We start from the raw sequence: 14520 nt of genomic DNA on the forward strand, positions 1-14520 counted from the left end.
GAAGATCACCCAGAATAAATCAAGCTATTTTTATTTGGATTTTTTCTAGTTGTCGAATCGAGTAATCCTGGTGAGGGCCCCACACACTGGAACCATACTCTGTGGTCTCGCCAGAAACTTGTATGCCCTTTCCTTTACATCCTTACTACAACCCTTAAATATCCTCATAAATATATGAAGAGATCTGCAACCTTCATTTACAATCCCATTTATGTGGTTACCACAATAAAGATCTTTCCTTATACCTTGATACTCACAATCATCCCCATGGAGAACTTTTTCCCCATCAATGAAGTAATTAAAACTGAGAGGACTTTTCCTATTTGTGAAACTCACAACCTACTGTTCATCCTGTTTACCATAATACCATTGCTTGCTGTCCATCTCACAACATAGTCGAGATCTTTACCCAGTCGCTTACAATTTTGTATCGTGTTTATTACTCTATACAACATCTCCTGCAAAAAACCTTAATTTCATTTCTTTACTCATATCATTTATAGACATAAGGAAACATAAAAAAGTCTAATATTACTACCTTCAGGAATTCCCCACTTAATGATTACAGGATCAGGTAATGCTTTAACTACTCTAAGTCCCTGAGTTCTATTTACTAGAAATATAGCCACTCATTCAGTTACTCTTCTGTCTAATCCAATCACACACATATATTTTCAGTAGTCTCCCGTGATCTACCCTATCGAAAGCCTTAGATAAGTCAATCATGACACAGTCCATTCGACCTCCTGAATCTAAAATATCTGCTATAATCTCGCTTGAATCCTACAAGTTGAGCTTCAGTGAAATAAATTTCAATAAACCCAAACTACCTTCTATGAAACCAATTAGTGATTTTGCAAACATGATAATCAGAAAGAATAATTTTCCAAACCTTACATACAAAACATGTCAAACTAACTGGCCTGTACTTTTCAGCACAAAGGAGATAAACAAAATCACTCTTTCTTTTATACACAGTGGCTACAAGAGCAACTCTCCATTTGTTTTGAATTTCATGCATACAATAATCAAATAAGTACTTCAGCTATAGTATTATATTGCAATCCATTCCCTTTAGCATATCCCCAGAAATCTTATCCATTCCGGCTGCATTTCTACTTTCAAACTTTTGTAACTTATTGTAAATGTCTTTGTTGTCATAGGTAAATTTCAATACTTTATTATTATTATTATTATTATTATTATTATTATTATTATTATTATTATTCATATCACCTACACTGACATTACCCTTGTAACGAAAAATCTTTACATACTGCTGAATAAATACTCCTTCCTTCCTACATAAAAGTTAGTAAATTAACCACATCTAAAAGAATTACTGCACTTAAAGAGGATGTTAATTTCAACAAGTTTAAGGAAATATTAGAAATATGGACATGATACTGTATAGGGCTTACGCCGTGTCAAGAAAATAAGGTGAAAATCTTAACATTTTGCAGAAAACTGTGCTCTGCGTCCTCAGAAGAAATCTTGACTGTCCACGAGAAAGGCTTCCTAAACAATGACACTTTGAATTTGGACATTATAACAGAAGTGGAAATGGTGCATTCATTCACCACCAGATGGCCCCCAGGACATGGCACAACGCTAGCGTTCAAAGCGGAAGCTGACGGTCCATCACAATCAGACTAAGCGTTTCACATAACGTATGAATTTGGAAAACACCGAGACGAAATAATAATAGTGATGGGACAGGGAAGGGAACTACCTATGTAAATTCTTAATGGCTGGCAACCAGGTATTACTTAATTGATAGCTGGTGTCACTGTTGAAATTGTTAGGATTTCTATGTATTTCCACAGCTTCCCGTATAATCCTGGGCCTGTAGTGTCTAGTGTGGGTAAGAGCTCGAGTATCTCGGAACATGACATCATGACCCGATAACAGAGCGTGCTCAGCTATTGCTGATTTGTCTGGTTGCTTGAGAGGAATATTACATTCATGTTCTTTGATACGGGTACCAATGTACCGGCATGTTTGGCCGATGTATACCTTATTGCACATACAGGGAATTTAGTATACCCCAGGATGTAAAAGTGGGGACAATTTGTCCTTGGTTTTACTCAGACTGTGAGCAATTTTAGTGGCGGTGCCAAACACGGTTTTTATATTGTGTTTCAAAGGACCTTGGCAAATCGATCTGTGGTGTTGTGAATGTAAGGGAAGTAGGCAGTTCCCTTCACTTCTTCCTTCTGTGAGCTTTGCTTGGTCGTTTGTCTGGGAAGTAGGGCTCTATGATTCTGCAAATAGCTATAACCATTACCCTTGAACGCGACTTTGAGCGTGTCCATCTTCACCTGGATATGTGATGACTCACAAAATCGTCTCGCCCTCTTGGCGAGTGTTGTGAGAATGCCTTGTTTTTGTGCTGGATGGTGGTGAGAATATGCATGAAGATAGCGATTTGTGTGGATAGGCTTACGATAGAAGGTATGTCCTAATGAGCCGTCCAGTTTCTTTCTTACTAGAACACCCAACAAAGGAAGGCATCCGACCGACTGGATTTATACAATAATAAATGCCCATGCCCCTACTAATGAAAAACATTTTCTAACATGACCAAAGAAAGAATTGGATTAATTTTGAGATCTCCTTGAACACATAATAAACAAAATAAATAAGAGTAATGTTACAATTTTATTAGGGGACTTATATGCCCAATTAGGAAGGGAAAAAAGTATAGAGATATAATTGAAACATAGGTTCCACATAAATTTACAAACAAGAATGGCCAACGACTTGTTGAATTTTGCAGATTGCATAACCTTGTATCTAAATCAACTAATTTCAACAGGAAACCAAGCAAGCTTAAAACTTGGAAGCATCCTGATTGGAAGAAAGGGGAATGGCAGCTTGACCACATTTGTATGAATAAATTTTTCCATAAGGAAATTTATAATGTAAAAGTATTGAGAGGAATAGATACTGGTTCTGATCACATCATCATCATCATCATCATCATCATTTCCCATATCCAGCTTCCCGGATCGGGTTGTGAATCAAGGACCTCCATCACTGCCTGTTTCTCCACCACTCTTCCCCTTTTTTAAGTACATCTTCTGGTTTTCCTCCCCTCTTCTCTATGCACTCCCACACTGAATCTGTCCACATCTTTCCGGGTCTTCCTTGTGGTCTCTTTCCTGTTAACTTCTCTGAAAAAGCTTTTTCGGCACTCTCTCTTCTCCCATTCTCATCACATGCCCATAATACTTTAGCTTTGTTGTTTCTATCCTGTCTTGATGTTTCAAGATTCCCATCCTTTTCCTTATCTCTTCATTTCTAATTCTATACTTAATGGTCTTGCCATCAATACCTCTTAGGAATTTCATCTCCACTGCCTGTATTCTACTCCCCTCTCGTTTTGTTGAAGTCCACGATCCTGCTCCATAGGTAGGTATGGGTTCACAATAGGTTGAACATATTATTTTCTCACATTTCTTCGGGACATCTTGGTTACACAAAATACAAAATACCACTACATTGTCAAAATTAAACTTAAATTCACACCATTAAAGAAGAAGAATATCAAAATTAATAAAGTAAAGAGGAATTATGACCCACACCAGTCATTAAAAAATGACAAATATAAGGAATAATAAATATGGTAGTTCAACCTATTCAATACAAGTAAATAAGAGATGTAGAGATTACATTCTTATTTAATTAAAAGTGGAAATGGTACAGGTTTCGACCCCAGTCTGGGTCATCATCAGCCGATTATAACTCGAAAAACAATGCATAAGTAAGAAAGAAGTTAACGGTCAAGTCCACACAATATCAGTTGAAGAGGCGATATAAAAATGACAGGGGTAGGCACTGTAAAATTCAGACGAAGTGGAATGTAAGTCACTTAAAAGAATGTGTAATCTTCCGAGCATTAGCATGGCACACGCAATGTAATGTTATGTAAATTGTGTCTCGTCATCATTTTGGGTAAACAAAAACATTTCAAAAACTGAACACTTTATGCAAAGGAAATATTTGTATGATTATTACATATTTAGGCCTATGAAGAAATGGACTACATTTACTAATTTACATTGTATTATTCTGTAAAGTGTAGAAAGGGATGTGGAATTTTTATACATGACTTGTGAGGCAGGGTGTGGCGCGTGTAAGTGGCCCTTCCCTGTTGTTTTGTAATATCCGCTAATATGCGAATTCGGCAAAAAGGATTATTCTAGATCATCGTTATTGGCCAAAATACAAGTGTTTTTATTGGCCAGTATATTAAGATTTTTAATTGGTGAACGTGGCAAACTGGAGTGTTGCTATTGGTTATTTGTAATCACTTGATTTCCTGTTTGCGGCTCCTCGCGTGTGCGAGTTAATTTGTCCGCGTCATTGAATTTGAATCACTGCAGCGGGCAGACGCGTTTTGCATCCGTCCCGCAATGGGTCTTCAGCCGGCAAAGGTAGGTAAGCGCTATGTTGTTGCCTTATGTTATTTAAATGCATTCTAGTGTTTCGGACTATTCCCACTTAATGTAACTTCAGTCATTATGTAGAATTTCATCTTGTCCGCCGGAGTTTCCTCTAGTTTTCCACATTTTCCAAAATAGAGCATTTATATGACTTAGCGATTATGCTAGTCTACAACGTGTTGTTTTCAGAGGCAGACCTTCTTTTCTAACTCTAGTTGTATTTGTAAGTAACTGTAACACTTTCTTGAATAGTGTAGTTAATCTTGTTTCGTTCGAGGTTGCCTCCTTTCATTCCGTAAATTTAACTTTAAAGTGAACTTCTATGTCAAAGTTTTCATTCCGTAAATTTAACTTTATGTGCACCTCTATGCCAAAGTTTGTTCGTGACCGAAGAGCTTAATTGTTTCCCTTACACTCTTTTGCTTGGTGTCTCAAGTATCAGTTAATCCGCAGTTCATTTATGTGTTCATTTATAATTGTATGTCATTTTCTCAATAATTATTTGTCTGTTGAGTGTATTATTGTAAATCTTTTTGCCCCCATAACGTCATACGTTCCCATGGACCTCATAGGGCCCGGCACGTTCCATAATCCTGTCTTAGTTGTCATTATTAGGCCTATAAGTTCCCAGTGTACGATTTGATTTTGCGTATTTAGAAGTTTTCCGTCATGTTTCCATGCTCTAATGTGAATTCACCGCCACTGCGTCATTTTACTATTTCCTTATTCATATTATTAACGTCTGTATTATTTACTATTTCTTAATTCACATTTTATGTCAACATTTATTATTATTATTACTATTATTTTCTATTTATTAGTTCAAGTTTGTGTACTCTCAAAAGTGGTTACAACATACAATAAAAAAAAGTTTATCGGTAGTAGCAAAATTAAGACATTATAAAACAGTCACACAGCCAGAAAAACCTTATGCTAGTGAAACCATTTTTGAAACTACTAATACAGCTGAAACAGATAAAATACTTAAGACAGAAAGAAGAATAATTAGAACATGCATAAATACACAGTATCAAGTTAATGGACAATGGAGAATAGCATCTAATAAAAGAGTTTATAAGGAAATTGAACCAGTATTAAGCACTATTAGGAAAAAACATATATCATTCTTTGAATATCTTATCAGAACACCTGACCAGAATTAGCAGAAAACCAAGCTCGATAGCTGCAGTCGCTTAAGTGCGGCCAGTATCCAGTATTCGGGAGATAGTGGGTTCGAACCCCACTGTCAGCAGCCCTGAAGATGGTTTTCCATGGTTTCCCATTTTCACACCAGGCAAATGCTGGGGCTGTACCTTAATTAAGGCCACAGCCGCTTCCTTCCCACTCCTAGCCTTCCTTGTCCCATCATCGTCATACGACCTATTTGCGTCTGTGCGACGTAAAGCAACTTGCAAAACAAAAAAATTAGCAGAAGAATAATGAAAAATTATGGAATAGCAAGACCAAGATTAAATGGATCACGGAAATCAAGGAGGATATTAAAGAAATACAAATAACAATAGATGATCCCAAACAAAACAGGAAATATTAAGATACTTAAAGACAAACACACACCAGGCTACAGACCAAGATCAATAAAAGGTCTAATGGGAGGGTATTTTCAACAGAACAAAGAAAGGCAGCATCTCTCAGAATGAAAAAGTATTGGGCTGACAGGAAATCAAAAAATCCTTTGTATAACTGACTAGATTGGTCCAATGTCTGCCATGAAATGTTAAATAAAAATAAAATAAATTACTACTACATGCAAACAGAAAAGAAAATTGCTATCAAATGTTGAAATATCAAAAGGACTAAATAAGGATTACACAGAAAACTAAATATATAGATTATTTTATAAGCTGTTTTACGTCGCACCAACACAGATAGGTCTTGTGGCAACTATGGGATGGGAAAGGGCTAGAAGTAGGAAGGAAGCAACCATGGCCTTAATTAAGGTACAGCCCCAGCATTTGCCTGGTGTGAAAATGGGAAACCACGGTAAACCATCTTCAGGGCTGCCGAGAGTGGGGTTCAAATCCATTATCTCCTGAATACTGGATACAGGCCGTACTTAAGAGACTGCAGCTATCGAGCTCGGTAATAAATAGATTAATTATGATTAATATTCTTCTTATTATTATTATTATTTTACCCTACTGTGCTCTAACAGAAATGAAAACTGTCATTTAGTAAATGCTGAAATATCAAAAGGATTACACAATGATAACACTTGAACATAGCAGGCAAGATATTATCTAATAAAATAACTGAAGAACACAACAATTCTCAACTGCACTTAGGCGTATCCTAATTATAACAGGTTAACTGAAAATAACAGAACTGGAGTTAAAATTAATGCTTGATACTTAGATGGTCATTATTCTTTTTCAACCTACACGCTAACAGAAATTACAACTGGCCTTAACTGATGAAATATCAAAAATGAATTAATGAAAATACAGGGGAAGAGGAAGATGTGGGTCAAAGTGTTTGCCAGAGTTTGACTCATGTGCAGTCAACAAACATGGCAGTTAGTCTTCAAGATTTACTTCTGGCACAAAGTGATGTTCCATAATCTGTCTTAATTATTAATGTGCAGTGGCTGGTGACTATCTTGAATGTTCTTTCATCTGGGAGTTCTCAGAAGTAAATCCCAGACTTTTTTCTAAACAATAAAGTGTACAACATACCGTGCCATTCCACTGTTCCAGAAATAAAACTCAATCGAGTTGGGATGAACACGATTACCGATAACAAAGTAAAACACAATGCATAAATTCAATAAAATGTCAAGGAAGTTCAGTGTAACGCAAAGTCGAAATGTTCAAGATCATAACGGCAATGGTAAAACAAAATAAGAATTCGAATTGTTAAAACCAACACTATTAAAAACACACAAATGAAGAAGCAATCACAGGAAGCAAACGCGTTATGATCGACTAGCTAATTAAATTTCTTACAGCTATTGAGAAAGAAGCAAATTCATGAAAGAAAAAATATTTATAGTATTGATATAACAAAATAATACATAAATAAAAGAAGATTAATTTAATATAAATGCATTATATAATTTAATTAGCAAGGATTGATTAGCAGCAAAATTGAACACGGCAAGAACAATGCCTTGACCAGAGAGAAAATAATTTGATATAATGCAGCGTCAACACATAATAATTCTATACAATGTAAAAATGAAATAAGAGCAGACATACTGGAGATCTGATAGCAATTAAGTCTACACCAAGCAATCTGAAACTAAATCTCATTGTAAAATTATGTTAGAAGGCTTTGATAACGTTAATATGTTACAGCTGTTTTCATCAATGTGTTTTATCTTTAAAATTGAGCAATTCAAGATCGCCATGCCTCTCTAAGAAGACTTGAGGCAGACTACCCGGATGATATCGAGCTGAACTGACACGGCAGGGAGGAACCGAACCCCAGATGACATCTCGATGACAAGCGGAGTAGAATGGCCATCACCCAGAGCTGTGGAGGATGAACGAAAGATGATATCATTCCGGAGGTGAATAAAAAGATAAGTTTCTTAAAATAAATGTATATAATTGCTAGGTAGAAATAAGTATACTTCATTTGTAGTTAAATTTTAGGTGGTATATCGTTATTGTCTTCAGAATGACCTAAATGGTGTTAGAATCTCGCGAGTGATTTATTTATTGTGTCGATATGAGGGAATAGGTAGTCTTCCTAAGAAACGAGACTAAACCCAGTCAAGGAATGTGATATAACATTGTGATAATGTTATTTCAATTAAATCGATGATGATGATATTTATTGTTTAAAGGGGCCTAACATCTAGGTCATTGGCCCCTAATGGTACGAAATGTGGCGAAATGAAATGAATGAATGATATGATATGATATATGATATGATATGATATGATATGATATGATATGATATGATATGATATGATAGGATAGGATAGGATAGGATAGGATAGGATAGGATAGGATAGTATGGATGTGAATTTAGAATGATCAGTGGAACCGACCCACAGTGCCTCACATGCACAGAAGCTGGCATAAAACAATATTATTACTGACCAAGGGACTGCTCCTATAGCATGATACTGAATCGATGATTCTTGTAGTCGAAAGGAGTCCAAAATCCAAGTCATCTGCCCCTCATAATGGTACTTATCGCTAGAAAAGTAGAACCATGGTATTTGTCATGTTGCGGTACTATTCAAGAGTAGCGTAGACTCCCGGTATTCCACACATTATGGTACTACTCACAGGTAATGAAATTCACACATGTATTACAGAGCCTACTGTGTTTCGCACACTGCGGCGCCATTGACAGGCAACGCAAACCTATGGTGTTCATCACCTAAGTGTACTAACCACAGGGACTCATACTATCCCGTGGTGTTCCTCATATAGTGGGTACTAATCATAGGCAAGCCAGAACCATGGGTTCCGTCATCTCATGGTGTCGCACATATAGTGCTACTATTCACAGGTACTGTAAAAGCCGTCGCGCTCTCATTTGTTACCAATCACTACGTGAAAGGGAAAGCGACCCATAGTGTGCCCCGCGTGGTGGTACTAATCGCAAGGAGTTTCATAGTTCTAATATAATCATCCCTTGGTCTCGCCTTTTAGTCGCCTCTTACGACAGGCAGGGGATACCGTGGGTGTATTCTTCATCTGCGTTCCCCACCCACAGGGCGTTGTGTATTTGATCCGCAAGAGGTATTTTATTTCCCTCAAGTCCGCCGGCAAGCTGGTGAGGACCCCCTCATCCGCCACCTGGTACGCGCCACGTGGGAGTATCACCTCTCCCTCTGCTACGCCAGTGTAGTAGATTCGTGGTTCAATTAAATCAAAGAATCCCAACATGTTATACCATGTCGTATGTGAAGTGATTATAAGTGGAATATTTTACGATCTTCGATAAAATGCCAAACAATATTTTAATATATGGAGGTTATACGTTATCATAAGGAGTTAGAAGAGTGTTAGGTATGGATATGACGGCAAACAGAAGACATGTTAATGTTAGTTAAGAAGATACTGATCCAATGACATGAATGGTCGAGAATAACGTTATTTATGCAGAATATTTGAAAGAATAGGAAGAGATATGACATGAAATGGGAAATGAAGGAAATGTTATGATGTTATATGAATGTAATGAGGAATGAATTGAAGGAATACATATTGCTACGATGATATAATAGATGAAATGGAATATATGAAAAGAAAGATGAGATAATTGACGCAAACTAAAATCGCATATGATGCAATGACTTTTTTTTTTTTGGTCGAGAATACATACCCTGATAGTGATGACGTATTGCAACATTTAGAAAATATTATGGCAGAATAAGATCATCAAAAGCAATCCTAATGAAATAAGTTGTTCATTAATTTGATCATTTTAACTTGGCATTTCCACTGTAAAAATCACATTTTCTTAAAAATTGATTATGGCATACGTAGGTTGACATGGATAGTTGTTATTACTTTCTAGAAAGAATATAACTAATGAATTGATATCACATAATATCTTTGTGAATGATATTTCCTGCATATTTAATTAATTTCCATGAGGTCACTACTGAGTTTTAGACACATTTGAGAATCTAAATGGTAGGTTATGTTCAATGACTGATTTATGTTGGAAAATGAGTTAATATATGACATAATATTGGTCAATATTTTAATTTCAAATGAATAGTAGCACATGTTTGCTATTGAATAAGAAACTTATCGTTTTCCAGAAGCTTAACTTGTGATACTCCAAAAGAAGATGTATAGGACTTGTTCTATGAAAAATTAAAAGAATATTAACATTGACAAAAACTAATGTACATAAATAATTATGATATCTTGACTTAACCATTAACTTCCCATGCAGATATGCAATTATTTTATCAGATGGAGACGTCCATCATGATTGATGAAAGATAAAATGTTAGTTAGCGTATCGGCATTATCTTGATCCCATGTAAAAAATATGTTATGAACCCTGAGAGACTGGTCGGGATTTCTTTTATGTGACCCAACTTGGACGCAGGACAGGCGTAATACTGTACTGGAATAACGTAAAATTTGATAGGCTGAAAATTTACAGACAACCTTTGCCGTTACTGTAAATCATTACTTCATGTGTATGCTGTATATCCTATTTTTTCTATTATCTAATAAATATTAAACTGAAGTAATGTAGGCCCTGCAACAGATATAACAAAAGGCAAGTTCTTAAGAACTGATTTATTGCAATATAACAAAATTTCACTATGTCTTATTCATTTCTAAGGTCCCCAAAACTTTCTTATACTGGTATTTTACTGTATCGCTTTCAAATAACATACCTTATCATCTCGGTCTTTCAGGTTGTTCATCATAGCTTCTAACTGCTCTTTCAGTACACTGAACTGGCCTGTTGATACAGGTGGCTTCTGTGGATGCACGGACTTCTGGACATAAAAATAGATTACAATGATATTTCAGCAACAAGATATTATTATTATTTTATTTTATTTTATTTTATTTTCTTGCTATTTTGCTTTATGTCGCACCGACACACATGTCTTATGGCGACGATGGGAGAGGAAAGGCCTAGGAAGTGGAAGGAAGCGGCCATGGCCTTAATTAAGGTACAGCCCCAGCATTTGCCTGGTGTGAAAATGGGAAACCACGGAAAACCATCTTCAGGGCTGCTGACAGTGGGGCTCGAACCTACTATCTCCCGATTGCTGGATATTGGCCGCACTTAAGCGACTGCAGCTATCATGCTCGGCAACAAGATATCAAGAATATGAACAAGTAACTATATGATAACAAATTACATATAATTTATTCTAAATAAACTTTATTCTGCTCTCACCATAAATAGAGGTTATTCATACTACAAAATTTACAATAATTAACCTCAGAGATGAAGTTAATCTTGAAAGAACACATTAAAATTAAAGGAGCAGTTACAACTAAAATTAACAAGCTCAGAACAGCATTAAGTACTGCACATAATGCAGTGATGCTGAAATTATATTAGAACTGATATAAAAATATTAGAAATAATATAAATAACATTAAATTTCATTTGTAGATCATAATGCACCTTACATACAGGTATACAGATATTTCCTACAGATAATTGGAAAACTTCACATTACAAATAAATATGTGTATCAGACCAAATATTTTGTACAAATTGACAAATCTCATAAGCATTGTCCTTCTAGTTTTCTAATATCTGTGTGTGATTGAAATTTGCAAAGTAATTTGTTCTTATACGTAGACTGAAAACTGTAAATAAGTGATAGACTGATGAATGAAAATAATTTAGTTCATTTCTGGCGAGGCTATAAGACCTCCAGCTTCAGTTTGGATGCTTATGGATTTACTGACATTATTTTTCAATCCAATTTTTCAAACATCAAAATAGTTTGGTTTGCAGTTTTTTGGTGGAATATCTATCCTTAGCTATGATGACAGTGAATATTATGCTATGCTTTATCATTCTATTGGAAAGACCTTATTTTATTAAGTAGCTAAAACCTTCCAATTTGTCACAAGATGATATTTCTCTATCTTATAGCGGTCTGAACACAAGGTGAAGAGCAAGAGAGTGTAACGAATCCTGTAAAACACCTTTCTTGATAATAATGACAGGCTCTCTGTCTGCTAATTAATTTCAATGAGTTGAAGTTCCATTATGTAAAAAAAAAAAAGTTAGGAGGATGGATAACTGTGTGGTATGTTTAAGGGGCCCATAGACATGCAATATTATTGTGCAATACTGGGGTTTGTGCAATATAATTGATAGTATGTATTTAATATTGAAGGGTTGTGCAATATATTGAACGAAATCAAAAAAGTTTGAAATATATTGCGCAAATCACAAAATACTGTGCCGTGTGTAGGCAATATTGTGAAATATCATGTCCTCCCATCAGTTGGTATCACCAAGTGGGCGAGAACGTATCGTGATGGCAGACAAACAGGTGGTGGAAAAGTTTATTTTTGAGTTTATCGAAGCCTTCCGGTTCTATGGGACCTTAAGTGCAAAGATTACAGTAATTACGTAAAAAAAGGTGAACAGAATGAGGTGCTTAGTGAGAAATATTGCGAAAAATACCCGAATGCTGACAAGCAAGAAGTTATTTTTAAAAACAGTTCTCAGTGTACAAACTTCCAGAAGGAAGTGAAGCAGCTTCGTGATACAAAAAAAAGTGTTCACCAAACAAAACACAGGCATGGACTGCCACGCATATTGTATGCCTATGACTGCTTTTTCACAATAAGCAATATTATCTCAACAAGATTGTATGTCTGTGGGCAACTAACAATATATTGCACAATCCATTTTGCATGTGGTGATGGTGGTGGTGGTGGTGGTGGTGGTGGTGGTGGTGGTTAAGACACAGGTTAAGGTGATTTATATCCCACCAAAAATATGACAAACGTTTTGCAATGGAAGAGTGAGAACAAAGAGGTTGTTAAAAGATTATAATACAGTATGTGCATCATCAAGAAACTGATTTATGCTGTTAACAAGAGCAGAAATTAGAGAGGATAGTAAACACAAAATGCTTGTGGGGAAGGGAATGCCCATGTTAAGCAAAGAGGATAGGAAGCGCTGGTGGGGAACATCAAAAGCAGGACATTGTAACAGGAGGTGATTACTGTCGGCATCAGGCAAGCCACAAACACAGGAAGTTGGGGGAGAAAGATGAAAACGATTTTTATATTGGGGAGTAAGAGCATGATTAAAACGTAGATGAATAATAGATGTGATGTGGCGCTGAGAGTACGTGCCATAATAAAACCACGGTTTAGGAGGAATAACAGGTTGTAATAGATGACAAAAATGTCCCTTTTCTCGTGACAATTCATTCCAATCGGACTGCCACTGTTGATAAGATACAGCCTGCACACCATGCATGAGATCAGAAGGAGGGATCGCTAGAGAAAAAGGGGGAGATTGTTGTGATGCCCGTTTAGCTGCCTGATCAGCAGTCTCATTACCCATGATACCAGAGTGACTGGGAACCCAAACCAGTTACGTATACGCCAGAACGAGTACGGATATATAAGAGATACTTGACACTATATAAGTACCAATTAGGGGAAGAAAGAGGTGAGCATAAGGCGCGGAAGAACATTCTGTGCATCCGTGAAGATCGTAACGTTATCATACGCAAGTGACCTGATGGTAATGAGGGCTTGTTGAATAGCAAAAAAATTGGGCGGTAAAAACAGAAAAGGCAGAAGGGAGGGAAAACTCAGAAAGAGTATATGGTTGAGGGATATAAAAGGCTGCTCCAATGCCGTGTACTGATTTTGACCCGTCAGTATAAATACTTACTTCCCTTAAGTAGAGGGAAAGTCGAATACATTTAGTTGCAAGAGGGGAACGAGGAGCAGAATGTGTTAGACAAGAAAATGATTCAGAAGAAGATATAATTACTTGAGGCCAAAAGGACTGACTATCATAAAGGGATAGAGTATAAAGGCAATGTGGGTAAACGGAGGAGCTCAACTTCTCTCGAGATAAGAGAACAAAAGGCGGTATATAAAGCAGGGACACGATTTCCACGGGGAGGTAGTGAAGAATAATAAGAATGTAAAAGTCGTAGCTTGGGGATAAGCTGAGACTGGGTGACAGTAAAATGTTTGAGGACATACTTAGCGGCTATGGTCTGTCGCCGAATCTTTAAAGGTTGTTCACCGGCTTCTGTTAATAAGGCGTTGGTTGGTGTAGTTTTAAGTGCTCCTAAACAGACACGTAGTGCGCGGTATTGTATTATATTTAAAAGTGCAAGGGTAGTAGCAGAAGCAGTGTCGATAAAAAGAGTGCAGTAATCTAGTAAGAATCGAATAGTTGCTCTGTAAAGGAGAATAGCTGTAACGGGGTCAGCACCCCAACTTCGACGGGTGATCGTACATAATATAGTAATAAAACGATCAGTTTTACGTTGAAGTGAATCAACATAAGGAGTCCACGTTAATTTGTGGTCTAGTATGACTCCAAAGTAGGGATGCTGATTAACAAAGGGAATGGTAAGACGATGAAGAAGAACAGGAGAATGGTCAGG

The 14520-nt window shown here is 36.5% G+C and overlaps 1 protein-coding gene across 5 annotated transcripts in view; it reads right to left on the reverse strand.

The window, feature by feature from the left end:
- Positions 1-14520, reverse strand: part of LOC136877770 (paramyosin) — a 652246-nt gene that overhangs the window by 250294 nt on the left and 387432 nt on the right. For all 5 annotated transcript variants that reach the window (XR_011018593.1, XM_068228645.1, XM_068228647.1 and 2 more), the window contains one exon: positions 10792-10896. Coding sequence is in view for 4 of the 5 variants with exons in the window: in XM_068228645.1 (XP_068084746.1) it covers positions 10792-10896 (105 nt within the window). In the remaining variant the exon portion in view is untranslated. The remainder of the gene's footprint in view (positions 1-10791; positions 10897-14520) is intronic.

This window comes from Anabrus simplex, chromosome 7 (assembly GCF_040414725.1).
Source record: "Anabrus simplex isolate iqAnaSimp1 chromosome 7, ASM4041472v1, whole genome shotgun sequence".
Classification (NCBI taxonomy): Eukaryota; Metazoa; Arthropoda; class Insecta; order Orthoptera; family Tettigoniidae; genus Anabrus; species Anabrus simplex.